At 38.2% G+C, this 22,926-nt stretch overlaps 1 protein-coding gene across 2 annotated transcripts in view; it reads left to right on the top strand.

Annotated features, from left to right (window-relative positions):
- The window catches only part of Cnot9 (CCR4-NOT transcription complex subunit 9), a 35,125-nt gene that overhangs the window by 4,738 nt on the left and 7,461 nt on the right, over positions 1-22,926 (top strand). For both annotated transcript variants that reach the window (XM_004864583.3, XM_013065471.3), the window contains exons 2-5: positions 5,460-5,639; positions 6,866-6,981; positions 8,929-9,038; positions 20,513-20,622. In XM_004864583.3, coding sequence (XP_004864640.1) covers positions 5,460-5,639; positions 6,866-6,981; positions 8,929-9,038; positions 20,513-20,622 — 516 coding nt within the window. The remainder of the gene's footprint in view (positions 1-5,459; positions 5,640-6,865; positions 6,982-8,928; positions 9,039-20,512; positions 20,623-22,926) is intronic.

Here is a 22,926-nt window from a genome sequence, read left to right as displayed (position 1 = left end):
TTAAACTCATTGTTTATCCAAGTCCAACTGTTAATGAGCTGTTACAATACTACATTTAAGAAACTTCTGTTAGATTCTTAAGGAATAACTTCTTGAACATGGAGAGATATTTGTGATTTCAGTCTTATTAACCAGGTAGGACACTGATTCTAGAAAGTAGACTAATTGTGCCATACATTTGCTGTGTGCCCTTGAGCATGTTGAGTCTCTATTAACCTATTAGAATTCTGAGGGTAAAGTGCCTGGCACATAATAGCCTCAATTAATGTTACCTCCTAATAGTAATTTCTAGAAAAGGCAGGCCCAACTGAAAAGATTCATGTTACCTAGGGTTGATTGTGAGGTTTACTGAAAGAGGCATTAGAAAACTGAGGGTAATGGAAGTGATCTATACCTTTTTTTAAAAATGTTGTTTTGAGGCAGGGTCTCAAGTTGCCTAGGCTGAGCTCAAACTTGCTATCCTTCTGCCTCAGCCTCCAAGAATGCTGGAATTACAGAAATATGCCACTATGCCCATCTGTGACCTATACATCTTAATTGTGGCAGTTACTTGGACATATAAATTTGTCAAAGTTCATTGAAATGTACATTTTAAATGGGTATGTTTTTATTGTGTGCAAACTATACCTCAATAAAATTTATGTCTTTAACTTATAACTGAGAACTAAATAAAGTACAGTGATACCTCAGTAAACGAATACTTCTGTTTGTTTGCAAACTCTGAAGCGAGCGACAAACACAACCACTGCCATCTTCCCCACAAACACGCAGCCATCTTCCTCAAAATCGTAAAACAAATTAAATTCATAAACCAAGGTACCACCGTAATTTCTAAGATTTCAGCCTCTGAGACTGGCAATTATTTAATATAGTTCTCCTTTAACAATAATAAAATTGAAGCTTAGAAAATTAAATGACTTATCCTAAGTCACACAAATCTAGAAATGACTAAACTGGGTTTTGAGCCATCTTGGACTAACAATCCAGTGTGCATTCTGTTTATGTACTACTTACATAGTTTCCTGCAAATTGACTTTCCTATGTTGTGGGATGTCCCTGAATTACCTAAACTTATTTGTAGATTTTTTTGTTTTTGCAACAATATTTTTCTGAGGAAAAGATCATACTTTTCATTGGATTCTTAAAGGGTCTGGTCTCAAAAAAAAATGTTACCTCTGCTCTTAATGGTGATTTTTATGCGATTATTGTTAGTGTTTTTAAGTTAGGTAATTTTCAATAGGGAAGTCATTGGTGAATTTGCTTATCTGCCCCTGGACAACATTGCTACTTCACTGAGTTTCATTATCAGTCACAGCCTAATACAGAAATGTTTTACTAAATTGAAAATTAAAATTAAAAATCAGAGTTGTAGCACCCGAATTAGGAATTTTTACAGTTTTGTTTGTTTGTTTTGTTTTTTGAGATAGGCTCTTCTGGTTCCCAAGACTAGCCTCAAACTCCTGGGCTCAAGCAGTCCTCCTGCCTTACCCTCTTGAGTAGCTGTAACTACAGATGCATGCTACTGTGCCCAGCTAGACAGTCTTTAAGGAGAATAGGAATAAGGAGGAAATCTGACCTCTGTTATCTCTCTGTAGTTTCACTGGTTGTAAAATGAGGACAATAACTACCTTGTACTCATTAAATAAAACTATGTTTAAAAAAAAACAAACCTACAACACATTTCTCCCCTTGCCAACCCTAGCCCTTCTTTCACTTCCCATCCCCTTTTAGGAAAACATTAATTTTTAGATTCTTCTATTTTTCTGAAGGGTGTACCTGAATGAGCTTAGGAGAGTAGAGAGTAAGAAACATTTTAAGTTTTTATTTATTCCCTCTAATGAGAGTTAGGCTTTGATTTTTTTTTTTTTTTTTTTTTTTTTTTTGGTACTGGGGATAGAACTTGGGTCCTTGCACTTTCGAGGCAGGCAGCAGAACGACTGAGCTAAATCCCCGGCCCTGGTTTTGATATTTTATTTAAGGATGATGTCCAAAATATTTTACCAATTGGTAATACAAATTAACATGTATGTGCAAGGCCCTGGATTTGATCTCCAGTACCACAAATATTACCAATGATATATGAACCAATATGTAACTAGAAATGTAAAAATATTTGTCTTTCATTCTCCAAAACTAAATTCCTATTTATAAAATTGCTTGTTGCCATGCTTATACATGTGCATGTGTATATGTGTATGTGTTTTGGTGGCTGTCATTAGATAAATTATGCTCCTGTCTGAGCCATAATATGACATCAGGAATTATGTCAAACTATTTTACTAGCTTTCTCGTTGAAATGATACTTATTAAGTGCTTTGTAATCTTAATAACTAGAGAGTTTCTCTTAACATCAGTAATATTTGTGGTACTGAGTTAAACTCACAGAATAATTTTTCTGATATATTCATTATTTTGTCTAGGTTGAAGTAAATAGTTCATTAGAGGGCCGGGGATTTAGCTCAGTGGTTTCACCACCTGCTGTGCAAGCTCAAGGACCCGAGTTCAATCCCCGGTACCAAAAACACACAAACAAACAAAAATAGTTCATTAGAAAGCTTTAGATGAGCTGTAATCTGCAGACAAATAAACAGCATGAGTAAAGAGGTTAAGAGTAGTTCAGGCTGGGAATGTAGCTCAGGAGTAGGGTGCTTGCCTAGTGCATGCAAGACCCTAGATTTAATCCCTGGCACCACCCAAAAAAGGGTATGGACTGTGTTACGAGACCATCTGGGTTCAAATTCTGGCTTGCTAGTTAGGTTTTATGTAACTTCCCTGTTCCTGAGCTCTGGAAAGGGAATATGGGGGACCCTGGTGTACAGGATCATGGTATGTTAACTGGTGACTACCAGGGCAGGGTAGGGGTACCAAATGTGAGTCACAGACGATCTTGTTGGAGTTTACTTATGGTGGTATATGTTTGACAAGACTTTAGGGAAGATTGATTGAATGGGTTCTAACTAATCAGGGGTCCCTTTAGTTATTGGATTGTGATAATTGTTCCAAGAGGCTGTGGGCAGGGTTCCTAAAGCTAAATTTTAGCCTGTGTTTCCACCAGTCTTTTAAGGTGATGTACTCTAAATAGACACTTCCAAAAACAGTTTTTAAGTTGAGGGCCTATTGATCAGAGCATAAAAAGAGCAAGTGCTTCAACCTTACTGCTTTTGCTGTTGGAAGGCGGGGGGAGTTACCCTATTTTTATCATATTTTTGCTTTAGGAACCTATGATTCCTTGAGGAGCATACTAATGGGAGTTACAAAACAGCTTTTAGCAAATTACTATAAGGAAGGCTTAAGCTGCATGGTATTTCAGTCCATTTAGCTATCTTGTGGTTCATTCTCTCTGGCAAGTGAAATTATATTCATCAAGCTAAAAGCTTATACTCAAGCTTACATTTATAGAAAGCCATTTTTCAGGTTGGGCAGAGTAAATCTGAGCCCACCCTGAAGTCTGTCTTACCCTTCATTCTGTCCTTCAACAAAGCAATTCTTTTAGGCCATGATTCTGACACACTAAGATACAGTGGAGACTTGTAAGTACTACGAGAAGCTATGTAATATGGTTCGGAAAAGCATTGAATGTGCAACTTCATACCTGGGTAAGTTGAGCAGATTGATTCAACTGAGTATGAATGATCTCATCTGTAAGTGTAGATCACCCTTTTATCTACTTACCACTCTTATCCCTCATGATTTAGGGAAAATTACATGAGGAATTATTGGGCATAGGGATAGAAATCATCTTGAGTTTGTGAGAAGTTTATGGCTTAGAGGTAGCAAGCAGTTGCAATCACTTTTCTAATATGCTATTTTACTTTCCAGATAAGAATAAGGAACTTGCTGGGCATAGTGGCGCATGCCTATAATCCCAGCACTTGGGAGGCTGAGGCAGGAGGATCACCGTGAGTTTGAGGCCAGCTTGGGCTACATAGTGAGTTCAAGACCAGCTTGAACTACATAGTGAGACCCTGTCTCAAAAAAACAGAAAAAAAAAAGAATAAGGAACTTAACCAAGGTTACAAGGCTATTTGACTAGTATGAAGAATAATTGAAATGCTCAAATTTAGGGGGAATGTTGTGATTCTTCAGTAGAGTAAGGAAAGCATGTTTTATAAATCTATATAGTTCCTACATGAATAAGTAATGAATTAAGTAATGAATGCTCTGAAAGGGATGGAAGGAATGAATATATATGATTGTGTGTGTGTGTGTGTGTGTGTGTGTGTGTGTGTGTGTGTGTGTGTGTGTGTGTGTGGTGAAGAAAGGTAGTTTTTTTTTCTGTCTGAGAAACTATTATAGGCATATGGTTAAAAATAAGTTTAAATAAGGGCCGGGGATTTAGCTCAGTGGTTCCACTGCCTGCCTTGCAAGCACAAGGTCCCGAGTTCAATCCCCAGTACCAAAAAAAAAAAAGTTTAAATGGTAATGAACCATTAAGGCTCCAATATAGATCTCCAACCTTGGAGATAACTATTGTTAAGTTTCTTATGTGTCTTTCTAGAACCATTACATGTAAACATATAAGAATGTTTGTTTATATTAATGGGAGCATATTATATATGCTGTCCTGCACCCCTTTTTGTTTTTGTTTTTTTTGGTACCAGGGATCGAACTCGGGTCCTTGTGCTTGTGCAGCAGGCGGCAAAACCACTGAGCTAAATCCCCGGCCTTCCCTTTTTGTTTTTTATTTAGTGTCAGTACATATAGAGCTATCTCTTTTTTGAGAAGATGGGTTGTTTTTGTTTTGTGAGATAGGGTGTTGCTATGTAGTTTAGGCTAGCCTTGAACTGACTGTGTAGCCCAAGCTAGCCTTGAACTTGGGGACAGTTCTCCTGCCTCAGCCTCCAGACTGCTGAGATTACAGGCATGTACCACTATACCCAGAGCTATCTCTTTTTCTTTTTTTTTTTAATTAAAAATTTTTTTAAAGACTTATATTCTTTCTTTATTTATTTTGGGTACCAGGGATCGAACTTGGTACCTTGCGCTTGCAAGGCAGGCCGTGTAACCACTGGTGTCCACATGGTATTCCATTATAAACATGTACCAATATGTATTTAACCAGCTCCTTATTTATAAATATGTTTGTTTTCTGCTTTAAAACATTACAACCGTAAAGGTCATAGTATGTCTTCAGTACAACCCAAGGATAACTACAGGAAAAATTCCTGAACATAGAATTATTATTAAATAATGTGAAGATTGGGGATGTAGCTCAGCGGTGCCACACCTGCCTAGCAAACACAAGGTCCTGAGTTCAATTCCCGATGTCAGGAAAAAAAAAAAAGAATGTGAGTATTGATAACTGCTAAACAGGTTGAATTGGTTTACATCAAATATGTATATTTAGAAAAGCCTCTCTGATATTTATGAAAGGTACATTCCCTCTAAAGCTCTGTTGCAGGGTGAGACTTGATGTGATTATAATAAACTCACACTTACTTTCTTCTTTTCCCCTAAAGCCTGTGCCTACTGCACTGGCTCAAGTGGATAGAGAAAAAATCTATCAGTGGATCAATGAGCTATCCAGCCCTGAGACGAGGGAAAATGCTTTGCTGGAACTAAGTAAGAAGCGAGAATCTGTTCCTGACCTTGCACCCATGCTGTGGCATTCCTTCGGTACTATTGCAGCACTTTTACAGGTGGGTTTATGTCCATGAGTGCCAGTTCAGTCATCTTCACCATACAGTACTTTTTTTCCTATCTTTACTCAGGTGATTTTGAAGACTTCAGTGGGATGATTCTTTAAACATTAATATTTCTCAGAACCTATTTTAGAAAACTATAAGGGGTTTGTTAAACATGCAAGTTCTTGGATGATCTTAATTAAGCAAGTGACTCAATTTATTGAGTCTGGGGTGGGCCCTTAAGTCTGCATTTCAACAGACAAGTGATTCTGATGCACATGGTCTAAGAACCTCACTGAGAAACATGGCTTTAGGATTGCTGCAGTAGATTTATATAACAGAAGAATGTGGAGAGTAAGGTGTAAGGAACTGCAAGGTATAATCTGTCTGAGGGGGGAAGAAATGTTAAGAATAGCTGTAGGATTAAAAGTGGGGGCACTTGTGCATTAGAGAATAAATAACTGGAAATTTGATTCAGGCCAAAATGATTGTTGGTGGAAGTAAATTAAAATAGTATAATCTGAGATACCAAGATAATAGAATGATCATCCTTAATCTTATTTCCCTGCTTTCATAGTTGCCAACCAAGCTCAGACTTCTTTATGAATAACTGTGGTTGATATCATTTAAAGCAGAAATGCTGACAAAAGGAGAAATTATAAAAATACAAGGGTCCCTCTGGTGAAAGACTCAGCAGCAGCAAAATCTAAGAGGAAGTATAGGTGACCGCAGTTGGCTTCCTAGAAGCCAAGTGTGGTGGCACATACCTAGTAATTCCAGCACTCTGGGATGCCTAGACAGGAAGATGACAAATTCAAGCTCAACCTTGGCAACTTAGAAAGAACTTGGCTTAAAAATAAAAAAAGGGGGCCCAGGAATTTAGCTCAGTGGTGCTGCTGCCTGCCTCACAAGCACAAGGCTCCAAGTTCGAGCCCCAGTACCAAAAAAAAAAAAATTAAAGAAAGGGGCTGGGGATGTAGCTTGGTGTCAAGGTCCTGGATTCAAACCTTAGTACTGCATGAGAGAAAAAGAAATATTCCTAGAGACACGTGTAGAAATGTCTTAGTCAAGTATGTTAGTCAAAGGATATGAACATTGTTTATATTTGCTCCTTTGATAATTAGTTCTTTCAGAATAAATGGAATTAAACAGGGTTTTTTAATTTGATTTTTGCTTTAGTGCTGTGGGAATTATATAACTAGTTATTCATTGTTGATCTGGTACTGGTTTTCACTTTTTAGGAAATTGTAAATATTTATCCATCTATCAACCCACCCACTTTGACAGCACACCAGTCTAACAGAGTCTGCAATGCTCTGGCATTACTGCAATGTGTGGCATCACACCCAGAAACCAGGTAAATGCTTTGGGTGAGTTGGGGGGGTATATTTAATATTGTTATAAGCTTTTGCTGAGTGGTAAGAGGAAGGGCATGCAATAGGACACATGTGTAGGTTTGGGTGAGAATCTTCAGGAATCCTAACTTTTTTTTTTTTTTTTTGTACTGGGGATTGAACTTGGGACCTTGCACTTTCGAGGCAGGCGCTGGAACCACTGAGCTAAATCCCCGGCCTGGGAATCCTAACTTTTTTACCTGTTCATAGCAATGAATTTTTTTTTTTTTTTTGTACTGGGGATCAAACTCAGAACCTTAAGCTTGCGAGGCAGGTGGCAGAACCACTGAGCTAAATCCCCGGCCCAACAGTGAACTTTCAAAAAGCAATATTCACATCACAAGAGAAGTTGTATGTGTCATACAGCCACTTCTCAAGTCTGTGGTATACTATGCTGTGACTGAGACACAGTATAATCCATGGCATATAATAGCAGTTCACTAAAGTTTTGTTAAGTACTTTTTCCCATTGAACTCAGAGTTGTTTCTTCCCCCTCCTTCCCTTCTTCCTCTTCTCTTTTTTCTTTTTTTTTCCTGTTTTGAAACATGGTCTCACTCTGTAAGTCAGGCTGGGACTACTGAGTGCTGGGATTACAGACATACTCTAGCATGCCTGGTTGAACTCACCTTTGACTTTAGAATCCTTAACATAGAATTCTAGGCAGCCCTCATAGTAGATTAAAATTGGAATGCAAATTGAAGGAATTTTTTTTGAGATTCTGCCATATCTAGAGAGTTGAGAAAAGGGAAATCCTTTTCAGGAATCTGCTTTATGGGTTTTGTGCCTCTGAAGATTTATTAAAGCCTTTTCTTTCTTTATCAATTTTTTTAATGAAATCCGAGTGTTTAGTTGGCTCTTAGTTGATCTTTCAGAATTTACCTTTAAAAATTATTTCAAGCACTAATAGCTATACAAGAGTATTTTGAGTGTTAAAAATCTTAGGTGTTAGCGGGGTGTGGTGGTGCTGCCTGTAATCCCAGCCTATAATCCCAGCACTTGGGAGGCTGAGGTAGGAAGAAACTATGCTATGAGTTTTAGGCCAGCCTGCACTATATAGTGAATTCAAACCCAGCCTGAACTAATAGCAAGACCCTGTCTCAAAAAAAGAAAGAAAAAAATCTTAGGTGTTGGCTGTCCTACAAAGTATAACTATAAATAATATAAAGTAATAGACTGATTTTTGTATTAGTTGCCTGCCATATTAGCTGCAAATTGAAATGTTTTCAGAATGCTTAATATATTTGAAGTGCTCTAACAAAAGAAGAAAAATGTGCATTTAAGCATAGGAGATAAATTTGATATGGTCTGCTTTGTTTTATAACCTTGGTTTATAAGGTTTTATCTGGCTGTACCTGTCAAATTATTTAATCATAAATTAGGTGAGGGAGATAATCTAGGAGAATCTCTTAGGCATTTATTAGCGTTTTATGACCTCTTCTTTTAAAATCCAGTGGGATATTTAAGTTAGTCATTTTTTAAGGTACCTAGGTACTGATGGCAGGGAAAATCTTGTGTTCCCTTAACCACCCTGACCTAATCTAGTGTTCAATATTGGCATCGTTGACATTTTGGGCTAGATCACTGTGATGGGAAGAGGAGGGCAAGAGGGAACCATCTTATGCATTGTAAGATGTTTAGTAGTATATCTGGCCTCTCTCCACTGGATAAGAGTAGCTCCCAACATCTCTTAGTTCTGACTACCAAAAATGTCTTGTGTTCTCTAGGGGGCAACCCCACCCACTGCCACCAATTTGAGAACCATTGGCCAAGACTAAGGGTCAATAAAATTTTTTTCCTAAGGTTTCCTTACTCTAGAAGTGTTATAGGCCTTACAGAATTAAAGAATATGAATGCTCAGGATCCTTAGAAATCATATCTGTGCACTGAATATGATATAATTTTTCTTCCAGGTCAGCTTTTCTTGCAGCACATATCCCACTTTTTTTGTACCCCTTTTTGCACACTGTCAGCAAAACACGTCCCTTTGAGTATCTTCGGCTCACCAGTCTAGGAGTTATTGGTAAGTGATTAGGGTTGTTTTGCAAGCCTGAAATCCTCATTCTTAATAGTGGTCTAAGTCGGATATTTTGACTTGCTGCTTACATCTTGTTCATTTTTATGTTTGAAATTGTCTCATTCTCTAATAAATGAGTCGTAAGGAACATGATAACTCTTTTCAAGCACCATTCCAAAGGTAAGTAAGGCTATGAGGACCAAAATTTAGAATTGAGTTCAGCATGTATATAGAAACATTTGCTGAAATTATAGGGAGAGTAAAGAATAAGAACTTGATTCAACACTGTGTATTATGCAGGAGTAAGAGTTTGAATTTGCATTTCATTTCTTTCTGCTGAAAGGTGTTTCACTTCTGAGCTGTTGTCTCCTAACTTTAGAGATTCACTTTCTGTTACTTCACCTAGTTAAATTTTTCATATTCAGTGATTGTGTATACATTTACTGTGGGGATGGGACGGGCATTTAGCTCAGTGGTTCTGCTGCCTGCCTCGCAAGAACAGGGACCCAAGTTCGAACCCCAGTACCAAAAAAAAGAAGGGCTGGAGATGTAGCTCAATAAAAAGGCCCTGGTTTCATCTCCCAGTACCACCAAAAATAAAATAAAATACATTTACTATGGGGAATGTGTGAAATACTTTTTACTCAAGAGAATAATATATCATCTGTTTTACATCTCAAACTCCTGGGTGGAAAGAACAAGCTTCAGACTTATGGAATGTAATACATTCAGGATTTCTTTTCCAAATCATCCTTCCTTTCTTTAAACCTTTTTCTTTTTTTTTTGGTACCAGGGATTGAACTCGGGTCCTTCCGCTTGCAAGGCAGGCGGCGGAACCACTGAGCTAAATCCCCGGCCCCTTTAAACCTTTTTCTTAACAGTTTCTTTCTAAGATACCAAAATATAAGAATATTGATTACACAGACTTTGTTTTGTTGGATTATTGTTTTAATGTGCAACCAGTATTTGGATCCCTATGATTACAAACTGCAAATCAGGAAATACAGTTTAAAAATTTAGTATTTTAAGACACATTTCTCAAGTATATTTTACTCTGCTTTTCTTTGTTATTTATTTGTTTTGTTCTGGGTTTTTTTGTTGTTGTTTTGTGAGACAGGGTCTCACTATGTAGTACAGGCTGGTGTTGAACTCACTATGTACCTAGGCTGGCCTCAAACTCATGGCCTAAATCCTCCTGGCTCAGGCTCCCGAGTGCTAGGATTATAGGCATGTGCCACCATGCCTGGCCACTGTTCATGGTTATTTTGAGATAGGTTCTCACTGTATAGTTCAGGCTGGCCTTGAACTCACAGTGATACGTAGGCATCAGCCTCCCAAGTGCTAGAATTACAGGGGTATACCACCATGCCTGGGACGTTTACTCTACTTTTAAGGAGTGACCATTATCTTATATACTTCAAAGAATGTTAATTGCTTTTTACATCTTCCCCCAAGTAGTATCTTAATTAGAACTTTATTCCAGTACATTCTTTCATGCTTTTAAACTATCAGAATTTCTCATATAGTGTTTAAAATACCAACATAATTCCAGCAAAAGAAAACACATCCTTGAGCTGAGCATGGTGGTGCATGCCTGTAATCCCAGCACTTGGAAGGCTGAGGCATAAGGATTGAGGTCATGAGTTTGAGGCCAGCCTGGGCTACATAATGACAGCAAGGCCAGCCTGGATTACAGGATAAAACCGTGTCTCAAATCAAAAACACATCCTTAACTCTGACTTAGATCATCCCACTTTTGCTGGTTTTTTGACCACTACAGTCAGTTGATGCTTTTATAAACATTAAGATAAAAGTCAAGCTGAGGAGATAAAAAAAACCATGATATTAATTCAATTGTCTGTCCTTGCAAATATGTTCAGAAACTTGTTTCCTCCAGTTCATTGAGGGAATAAGCAGATGATTATTTGGCTCAAAATATTTTACTTACAATTTAGGTGTTGTCGTATGAGTTTGACTATAAATGGAATGATACATAAGAAAAATTAGAGGGCCAGGGATTTAGCTCAGTGGTTTCGCCGCCTGCCTTGCAAGTGCAAGGACCTGAGTTCAATCCCCAGTACCAAAAAAAAAAGAAAAATTAGAAAATATTTGAAGATGAAAATAAAATATCAAAATGTCTAGGATGTAGCTAAAGCAAGGCTTAGAGGGTAATATATAGCATGAAATACTTATACTAGAAAGTAAAGCAAGTTAAACCAAAACAAAAGACAGAGGTTATAATAAAAAGTAGGTATTTAAGGGCCAGGAATGGAGGTGTACACCTATAATCCCAGCACTCGGGAGGCTGAGGTAGGAGGATTGCCATGAATTCGAGGCCGGCCTGGGCTACATAGCAAGATCCTGTCTAAAAAAAAGAGTAGATATTTAAACTGGGCATGGTAGTTCATGCCAGAGGCTGAGGCAGGAAGATTGTGAGATCGAGGCCAGCCTGAACTACATAACAAGACCCTGTCTAAAAGAAACAACAAAAAAAAGGGATAAAAATCAGTAAAACCAAAAAGGATATAGCTCAGTTATAGAGTGCTTATGTAGCATGCACAAGATGCCAGCACCATTTTTTTAAAAAAGGAAGAAACCAAAAGTTAATTCTTTAGGGAAAGAGTCAATAAAATTGATAAAACTAACCAGATTGACTGAGGGTGGAAAAAAAAATTACAGTTCAGAATGAATGAGTAGGGCCGGGGATTTAGCTCAGTGGTTTCACTGCCTGCTGCGAAAGCGCAAGGACCGGAGTTCCATCCCGGTACCAAAAACAAAGAAAGAAAGAATGAAAGAGTATACACTATTAAAGACTACAGACATCATAAAGGACAATAAGGGAGTACTAGTACTGCTAAGAAGTCTTCAAAAATTGATAATATATAGATGAAATGGAAAAATTCTTTAAAGTCACTGTTTACTAAATTGTACTTAAGAAGTAATACATAACCTGATTATTAATTACTTCTTTTATTGTTAACCTTCCATCATAGAAAATTCCAGGCCCAGATGGCTTTACTGGGGAATTCTACCAAATTTTTAAGGTAGAAATAAACCAATTCTCTATCTTTTACAAAGATAGAGAGGAACACTTCTCAACTCTGAGACTAACATTACTCTGATATTTTAAAAAGAAAGACAGCCAAGCATGGTGGCACATAATCCTGCATTTTAGGAGGCTGTGACACAAGGATCACATCATCAAGCCCAGCTTGGGCAACTTAGTGATTTAGTGAGACCATGTCTCAAAATAAAAAATGAAGGGCTTGCTGGATGTGGTGGCACACACCTGTCATTCCTGCCCTTGGGAGGCTGAGGCAAGAGAAGCACCCCAAGTTTGAGAGCAGCCTGGGCTACATAGTAAGTTCAACGCCAGCCTGAACTATACAGCAAGACCCTGTCTCAAAAACACAAAAATAAAGGGCTGGAACTATACCTTATATGAAAGGCCCTAAGTTCAGTCCCCAGTATGGAGGGGCACGTGATTACAAAAAAGAAAATCTACAGGCTAATATCTCATGAACATAGAGGTAGAAATCTTTGGGAAAAACACTAACAAATCAGATCCAACAGTATATAAAATGAATCATTATGACCAAGTGGGATTTATTGCAGGAATATCAATCCAGTTCAGCTTTTCAGAAATCACTCAATATGATTTGGCCATATAAACAGATTAAAGAAATATCATGCCAGGTGTGGTGGTACACACCTGTGTAATCCCAGCACTTGAGAGGCTGATGCGCAAGGATCACTGTGAGTTGGAGGCTAGCCTGGACTACATAGTCCAAGACTGGCCTAAACTACACACCGAGTCCAAAGCAAGCCTGCACTACATAGCAAGACCCTGTCTCAAAAAAGAAAAAAAACTGAGCGTGATGGTATACACCTGTTGTCCCAGCATTCAGGGGAGGCTGAGTCAGGAGGATTGCCACAAGTTCAAAGCCAGCCAGGACTACAGAGGCAGTTCAAGGGCAGCCTGATCTGCATTAGCGAGACCCTATCTCAAAAAAACAAACAAAAAAAGGAAATGTCATTTCTGTAAATGAATTTTTAAAAACATTTGTCAAATTCAACATCCATTTATGATTTTAAAAAACTCAGCATATAAACCAAATTAAACGTCTCCTTAAAAAAAAAATTTCATTCTGGAAGATGGCAGAGTGGTAAACAGCAGAGAAACAGCCTGTCCGACATTTGGAGTCCAAACACTGGAATATAGCAATGTGAGGAAAAGAAGAAGGAAGGAATTGGGTCCCTGGGACCCAACAAAGATCTGAAGCCCACAAGGAGAGCGAAGAGAGAGACCAACACAGGAGAAGGAGATGACAAGGGGCACACTCACTGAGTGGGAGGGTGAATTCAAAGCTGCAGATGCACAGTGACTACTGGTGAGCCCAGAGGCCTCCGCGGAGAAACACACCAGTGGAACAGAGCAGTGGACTCAGTGGACTGCAGTGGCGGGTGAGTTATTCGGGTTCAGATGTTTCCCCAGGAGGGACAGTTGGCTGATAGCCATCTTGGAGAGAGGCAAACTGAGCTTGGAAATCAGAGCAGCTGTGGGCTGGCTCCATCTAGCAGCTCCCAGGCAGGTTGAGGCAGAACTGAGTTCAAGACAGCAGGAAGTCAAGGAACCCAGTTCAAGCCAGCAGGAGGCACACAGAGTGTTGCAGGTTAAACAAATCAGATTCCAGCCTCTCAGCTAGAAAACAGCCTGAACTTCAGTGGAACTAAAGGTGCGGGGTTGCTGGGATTATCCACTACTCATTGTAAATCTAAGGCTGGCTTGCTGGGATTAATCAACACAGATCTGGGCGCTCTCTGTCTGCCGACTCTGTCTACCAGTGACAATAGAAGCATGCCCTTAAGGTAGTCATTTTTTTTTCTTCTTTTTTTGTTTATTTTTCTTTTTTCTTTCTTTCTTTTTTTTTTTTTTTGTACTGGGGATCAACCCAGGACCTTGCACACTTGCAAGGCAGGCGTGGTGCCCCTGAGCTAAATCCCCAGCCCTTGTTTTTTCTTGATTTTTCTTGTTCTTATGAGTGTGAATATTGTTTCTAGTTTTTTTGTTGTTCTTCTGTCCCTGTTTTTATTTCTCCCTTCTCTCTTTTCTTCCCATCTTTACCACTTTCCCAAAGTTTGTGTAATCTTCCTTTGTCCTCCAGCCTTGTTTCTAATCTCTTTCCACTTCTATTTCTCTATTTTTTCTCCCTAAGCCCTGTTAAATTTTCTCCCCTGAGGGTAAAATAGCCATATTAAGGCCATAGTTACTGTATACAATTTTCTGGTTCATCTTAGTTTGGTTTTTTTTTTGGTACCGGGGATCAAACTCACAACCTTGCACTTGCAAGGCAGGCCTGATGGCACTGAGCTGAATCTCTGGCCCTTAGATTTTATTATATAACCACAAATGTGGTTCATATGGTTAAAAGTGGCAAACTAATAGTTACCATGGTTTGTCATTTTCTAGGCTATGGTTGATGCTCTTGTTATTGCTGATTGTACTGCTTTAGCCAAGATAACATAATTTTTCTAACCAATTGTTCTTCCTGGTGTGCCAAGACTGAGATTGCTTAAGGGTCATAAACAGTACTATAGGCCAGTCCCAAAAGAACCAGGGGCTAGGCGAAATAAGCAGCAACTTTTCATCCCTAATAAACTGAAGAGAGGGCCAGGGATTTAGCTCAGTGGTTCCGTCGCCTGCCTCGCAAGCGCAAGGACCCGAGTTCGAGCCCCGATACCAAAAAAAAAACAAAAAACAAAAACAATAAACTGAAGAGGTAGGATCTCAAAACCCAATGGCAGCTACACCAGAGAGACATCTCTGAGTAGTCATTTTGTAAGGGTTACCACATCAGAAAAACAACACAAGCTCAAATAAACAACCTAATGTTTAACCTCAAGCTTCTAGAAAAAGAGCAAGTCAAGCCCAAAGCTTGTAGGAGGGAGGAAATTACAAAGATCAAAGCAGAAGTTAATGCAGTGGAGACTAAGAAAACAATACAAAGAATCAAGGAATTCAGTTGGTTCTTTGAAAGATTAAAAAAATTAATAAACCATCAGCCAACCTTATCAAAAAAAGGAAAACCTCAAATCCATGCAATTAGGAATGAAAAGGGTGAAATCACAACAGATCCTGCAGAAATCCAGAAGATCATCAAAACCTACTTCAAGAACCTGTATTCTAAAAAGATGGAAATCACGGAAGAAATGGACAGATTCTTAGATACATATGAATTACCAAAGCTGAATCAAAAAGATATAAAAATTCTAAGTAAAGCAGTATCAGTCAATGAAATTGAATATATAATTAAAACCCTACGAACAAAGAAAAACCCCAGGCCTGATGGATTCACTCCCAAATTCTACAAGAAATTTAGAGTCGACCCAATGCTGCTGCTTCTCAAACTAATGAAATTGAAAGGGAAGCAGTACTCCCAAATTTATTCCTGGAGGCAAGCATTACCCTGATACCAAAAGCAGAGAAAAATCCAACAAAAAAAGAACTACAGGCCAATCTCCCTAATGAACATAGATACAAAAATCCTCTGTAAGATACTAGCAAACAGAATGCAGCAAATCATCGAGATTATACTCCATGACCAGGTAGGATTCATCTCAGGGATTCAGGGATGGATGGCTCAGCATACACAAATCAATAAATGTAATATACCATATTAACAGAAGCAAGGACAAAAAACAATGTGATTATCTCAATAGATGCAGAAAAAGCATTTGACAAGTCCAACACTCATTCATGAAAATTAGAATAGATGGTCTTTATCTCAACCTAATAAAAGCCATCTATGACAGACCAACAGCCAACATCATACTAAATGGACAAAAACTGAAAGCTTTTACCCTGATATCAGGAACAAAACAGGGATGCCCACTATCACCACTCTTACTCAATGTAGTTCTGGAAACATTAGCGAGAGCAATTAGACAAGAGAAAGAAAAGGAGGGCCGGGGATTTGGCTCAGTGGTTTCGCTGCCTGCTGTTCAAGCACAAGGACCCGAGTTCGATCCCTGGTACCAAAAAAAAAAAAAGAAAAAGAAAATGAATAAGGCTAGGAAAGGAAAAAGTTAAATTATCTTTATTTGCAGATGGAAGACCCCAAAATCTCCACCAAAAGACTTCTAGATTTAGTAACCAAATTCAGTCATGTAGCTGGATAAAAAGTCAACACTCAGAAATCAGTAGTATTCCTGTTCACAAATAACAAACTCACTGAGAAATTAGGGAACCAACACCTTTTACAATAGCATCCCCAAAAAATGAAATACCTAGGAGTCTGAGGAAGGAAGAAAAGACCTTTACATTGAAAACTGCATTGCTCTGAAAAAGGAGATCAAAGAAGATACCAGAAAATGAAAAGATAGCCCTTGTTCTTTGATAGGAAGAACCAGTATAGTGAAAATGGCCATACTTACAAAATTGTTATACAGATTTAATGCAACCTTAATCAAAATACCAATACTCACAGAATTAGAAGAAAAAAATCCTAAAATTCATTTGGAACCAGAAGAGACCTAGATTATCAAAAGCAATTCTAGGTAACAAAGACAAGGCCCAGGGAGCATCACAATCCCTGACTTGAAATTATACTACAAAGCTACTGTGATAAAAAGAGCATGGTAGGCTGGTCTGAGTGCAGTGGTGTTTACAACTAATTGATCACAACCAGTTACAGATTTCTTTGTTCCTTCTCCACTCCCGCGGCTTCACTTCACTAGCCCTAAAAAAAAAAAAAAAAAAAAAGGACATGGTACTGGCAAAATAACAGACCCAAGGATTAGTGAGACATATTAGAAGATGCAGAAATAACTCCAAACACACTCAGCCACCTTATCTTTGGCAAAGGAGCCCAAAACCTTCACTGGAAGAAAGATAGCCTCTTTAATAAATGGTGCTGGAAAAACTGGCTTTCCACATGCTGAAGATTAAAACTAGACCCATATCTTTCACCATGCACCAAACTAAAATCAAAATGGATCAAAAGATCTAAATATTAAAACAAAAACACTAAATCTGCTTGAAGATAGAATATGTAGAACTCTTGACATTGGTGTAGGCAAAGATGTCATGAATGAAACCCAATCGCATAGGAAATATTACAGGAAACAACTGTGATCTCATCTTAATAGAAAGCTTTTGTACAGCAGAAGAAACCACCAACAGAGTGAAGAGACAACCCACAGAATGGGAAAAATTTTTGCCAGAAGTTCCTCAGACAAAGGACTAATATCTGGAATATATAAAGACATAAAAAAAACCAGACCCCACCCCCTCCAATTTAAAGACCCAATCCAAAAATAGGCATCTGAAATGAATAGACACTTCCTAGATGAAGAGTACAAACTGCAAATGAAAAAAATGTTCAACATTACTGGTCATTTGAGAGATGCAAATTAAACAACACTGAGATTCCATCTTATTCCAGAAAGAATGGCTATCATCAGGCTGGGGATTTAGCTCAGTGGTTCCACCACCTGCCTTGCAAGCGGAAGGTTAGGGTTCAATCACCGGTACCAAAAAAAAAAAAGAATGGCTATCATCTAGAAATCAACCAATCACATGCTGGAGGGGCTGTGGGGGAAAGGGAACCCCCTCTCCACTGCTGTTGAGAGTGTAGACTGGTACAACCACTGTGGAAATCAGTGTGGAGATTCCCCAAAAACTAAAACTAGAGGTTCCATTTGACCCAGCTATTCCCCTTCTTGGTATCTTCCAGAAAGAATTAAAAGCATCATACCACAGTGAATAATGCATCCCCATGTTTATAGCAGCACAGTTTGTAATAGCTAAATCCTGGAAATAACCCAAATGCCCATCAACTGATGAATGGATAAAGAAGTTGTGGGTTTTTTTAATACAGTGGAGTACTACTCTGCCTTAAAGAGAAATAAACTTGAGACATTTGTAACTAAATAGATGTACCTTGAAACTATACTCAAGTGAAATAAATCAGGCACATATGTTTAAATACCACATTGTTTCTCTGGTGTGAGCAAGCAAAAGTGTAAATAGGGACCAAAATGTATGATAGATATTGGGAAATGGGAAGAAAATGTTCAAATGAGAAGTGAACAAGGGAGGGGGGAGGGAAGAAAGGGACAAGAAAAAAAGAATAGAAAAAAATGGAAACAAAGCTTTGGTAAAGAGGGGAAGAGGGTTCACAGGAGGGGAGGTGAATGTTGGGAAAAAGCAAGAAATACCATGTGTAGGTTCAAATTTCCTATGATGAATGTTATCAATATGTATATCTAAAATGTACCGATACAAAAAAAATCTTTAATAAAAAAACTCAATTTAGGGCTGAGGATTTAGCTCAGTGGCACCATGCCTGCCTCGCAAGCAGAAGGTCCCGAGTTCGATCCCCAGTACCCCCAAAAAACCCCTCAGTATAGTGGTAGCATATATAAAACCCTGTGTTCCAACCTCAGAACTCCAAAAAAATTCCTCAGCAAACTAGGAATACAGGAGAAGTTTCTCAGGCAGCAACCCAATAGTTAAGATTATAATTATAAAAACAAAATACTTCCCCCTAAAATTGAGAATAAAGTAAGAATGTCTATTCTTACTGGTCCTGTTTAATATACTGAACATTCTAGTTAGTGTAGTGAGACAAGAAAAAAATTGATAAATTAGAAAGGACAAAATAAAACTATTCACAGACAATGTGCTTACATAGAAAAATCACAAAGACTCTCCCACCCCCAAAGCCTACTAGGACTAGTAAATTTAGGAAGGTCATAGGCTATATGGTTGGTATACAAAAATCAATAATATTTCTTGTATTGGCAGTAAACAATTGGAAATTGAATTTTTTTTATATATGCCAGGAATCAAACTCAGGGCCTCTCATTTGCTAGGCAGGTACTGCCTCGCTGAGTTACATCCCTTATCCTGGGATAGAATTTTTTTTTTTAAAGAGACAAATAATTGCAGATGTTCATTGGTATATTCTTATTTCAGTGTTAAGATGTCAGCTCTTGAGCTACAATGTAGATCACAGAGGTGTAGTACTTCCTAGCAAGCACTAGACCCTAGGTTTGATCCCCAACACTGGTTTTTTTAGTTTGTTTGGGGTTTTGGGGTTTTATTTTGTTTATCTCTCCTCAAACTGATCTATAGATTCAGAGCAATTGGAACAAAATCCTAGCAGGATTTTTTTTTCTTACAGAAATTGACAAATTGATTACTATGAACTAAACTGTATCCTCCTCACATTTGTATATGTTGAAACCTTACCCCTTAATGTGATGGCATTTGGAGATGAGGCTTTGGGAAAGGAATTAGATTTAGATAAGTACGTGAGAGTATGACACTCAAGGTAAGATTAGTATCCTTATAAGCAGAGACATCAGAGGGCTTCCTCTCTTTCTGTCCCTATCATGGGAGAACACAGCAAGAATGTAGACTTCTAAAGCCAGGAAGGGAGCCCTTATGAGAACCTTGGATGCATTGGGCAGCTCAAGGAACAGTCATTAGCTTCCCTGCATATAAAATGGAAAAGATATCGGTCTACCTGGTCAGCATTATTACTTGATAATAACAGGGGCTAGAATTGGGATGAATTTTAGAAGTCAGCTATTCCAACTTATTTTATAAAGAAACAGGCCTGCAGAGCCAGGCATGGTGGTATATACCTGTAATCTCAACACTCTGGGAAGCTGAGGTAAGAGGATTGTAAATTCAAGACCAGACTAGGCAACTTAGTGAGACCCAACTCAAATAAAAAATAAAGTATACACACAATCTCCTCTACTTTAAAAAATGATAAATAAAAAGGACTGGAGATGTAGCTCAGTGAAGACCCTAGATTCACAAAAAAAGAAAAGAAACAGACCTACAAAGGCAGAGTAACTTTATCAAACAGGTAAGCTAATTGTGGAACCAACATTAGAATCTAAGTGTGTTGTTTCTTGTTTGGAACTTTTTCTCCTGGTTGTGCCCTACAGTGTTTATGCTCTTTGGGGGAAAGACAACCAGAGAGAAATGTTTGTTTATACCTACTTTAAAGTAGGATTCTGACTGGCACTATTTCTTTGTTACCTGGGACTATGGGTTAATACTGATTGATGTAGGATGATCAATACTGTATGTATTAGTGTAGTCCTGCTTACCTAAAGTATGTGGACTATAGACCTCCATGCTATTGTAAGATTATCTAACAAGAATGCTAAAAATATTTAGATAACTAAACTACTGCTAACTACGTGATGGACCAAACTTGGTCCCTCATCTTTTAGTGCTAACTAATGAAGTCAATCTGTGCTTTTCTTTTTCTCTTTTTGTTTTTTTTTGTTGTTATTGTTTTGTTTTTTACATTAGTATGAATCTGATTCCTTGACATAGAAGCCACAGATTGGTACTCTGTTATTTAAATTTGACAACTTTCTTGGTGAACAATACATACCTCATTTAACTGGAAGCTCTGGCTCTAAAATAATTTTCTTTGTTCATATTTTCTTAGGGGCCTTGGTGAAAACAGATGAGCAAGAAGTAATCAACTTTTTATTGACAACAGAAATTATTCCTTTGTGTTTGCGCATTATGGAATCTGGAAGTGAGCTTTCTAAAACGGTACATTGTTTTGGCTCTTGAGTAGTTTCTTTACAATCTAGATTCATTTTCTGCCTGTTTCCAGCTTTTTACCTTCTATGGATATTTTTCTTTTCAATAAAAATGTTATAAAATGATCATTAAAAAACGCAGATCTGCCGGGGATTTAGCTCAGTGGCACCGTGCCTGCCTCACAATCGCAAGGTCCTGAGTTCAATCCCCAATACCAAAAGAAAAACCAGATCTACCCAGGTGTAGTGGCGCATGCCTGTAATCTCAGCACTCTGGGGGACTGAGGTAGGAGTATCAAAAGTTTGAGCTCAGGTTGGGCAGTTTAGCAATTTAGTAAAACCTTGTCAGGGAATATAGCTCAATGCAAAAGCCAGGTGTGGTGGCACACGCCTATAATCCCAGCACTGGGTAGGCTGAGGCAAGAGAATCGTCACAAGTTTGAGGCCAGCCTGGGCTACATAACAAGACTCTGTCTCAAAAAACCAAAAGGGGATGGGGGGCCGCTGGGTTCAATTCCCAGTATCGCAACAAAAAACAAAACACCCAAGTTAAACACTTTTTTTCTTTGAACCTACATCTTCTACAGGTAATGCATAAGTATATTATTCCAGCCTTTTTATGCGTAGTCAAGTATATATTCTTGAGCTTTTGTTTACTGTGAACTTTAACCGTGGACGGCAGCATAACTATAGATAAAATTCCTGTCTCACTTTTCTCTAAGAGTTCTGTTACCCTAGCCCTGTTGTCTCCTGGCATTGAATGTTGCCGTGAAGGCTTAGGCCAGCCACATTTTCCCTTTGTAAATGAAATTTCCTTCTTCTCTATAATTTTTGAAATTTATTTGATAATCTTATGTCAAAATTTCTCAGAATAACATATTCCTTGCATTTCTTTTTTGGGGGGGTGGGTACTGGGGATTGAACCCAGGGCCTCTGCACTGAGCTACATCTCCAGCCCCTTTTTTATCTTTTATTGCCCAAGCTGGGCTCAAACTCTCGATCCTGCTGCCTCAGCCTTCCAGAGTGCTGTAATTACAGCCTAGTGCCACCATACGTGACTATGACATCAGCTTTAAGTCAAGTACTTTACTTCCAAAGAGTTCATAGCTCTCTTCAGATGCCCAAAGGGGAATATATGACACCCTTTTCCCCAGAAGACACAAAATGTTTAAGAACCTAGCCTTCTCCCGAATTTATGAGGCTAATAGGCATGTGACATCAATACCGATTCTCTGTCCACCGACTCAGAAACTTTTCCATTTTTGGCTGTCACTTATCCTTATGTCTGGCTTGACTATTATTTTTTTTTATTTTATTTATTTTATTTTATTTTACTTATTTTAATTTTTTAATTTATTTTTGGTACGGGGGATCGAACTCAGGTCCTTGCGCTTGTACAGCAGGCAGCAGAACCACTGAGCTAAATCCCCAGCCCTGGCTTGACTATTATTGAGAGCACAAACACAGATAGATTCATATGTTGCATGATCTGTTCCTTATCTTTCAGAATTGTTCCAGTTGTCAAACTGTACTTCAGCATAATTGATACAGTGATTCCCAAATTACTCAGGAGACTAAGACATAGGGCATAAGTATCTTGTCATGGATGCTCTGTGTGATGGCACACACCTGTGATCCCAGCACTTGGGATGCTGGTCAGGAGGATTGCTTTGAGTTCAAGGCCATCCTAGTCTACAGAGTGAGTTCAAGGCCAGCCTGGACTACATAGCAAGACCTTTGTCTCAAAAAAGCAAAAAGCAATATAAGTACCTTGTCATATTCATTGCTTTCCCATCACTTTCAATTTTGATCTTTTCAAGTCTCTGCTTCCATTATAAGTATCTCTTCCTAACAGCATTTTCTACCTTCTCACTACTTTTCCCTCATCAGATAGATGGGGTAAATTGTGGTTGTTAAGCCTCAAAGAGAAGCTCAATTTTATAAAGTGATTGTGCAGTATTATTAAATTGAGAGCATTGAAATAGTTTTTGCTCTACAACATAGTTTTGTTCATATCTATAAATATTTATAAATTTTAAGTTCTTATGTTGAAAAGCTTCTGTTTACTCAAATTTTCTGAGATTTGGGGACCTGACACGATTATAATCCAGGCATGATGGTACATGCTTGTAGTTCAGCTACTTACAAGGCTGAACTGGATGGATGACTGATGTGCACAAGTCTGAGACCACGCTGGGGAATGTAATAAGACCTCATTTCAAAATACATGAACTACATTCTGTGGGATTTTGTTTTTTTTTGCTTTGTTTTTATTTTATTTTATTTTTATTTTTTTATTTATTTTTAATACTGG

Source organism: Heterocephalus glaber, unplaced genomic scaffold (genome assembly GCF_053883595.1).
Source record: "Heterocephalus glaber isolate CG9 unplaced genomic scaffold, H.glaber_assembly_v1.0 deba00000621, whole genome shotgun sequence".
In the NCBI taxonomy this organism is placed as follows: domain Eukaryota; kingdom Metazoa; phylum Chordata; class Mammalia; order Rodentia; family Bathyergidae; genus Heterocephalus; species Heterocephalus glaber.
Note: the sequence above shows the minus strand (reverse complement) of the source record. Positions and strands in the feature narration are given on the sequence as shown.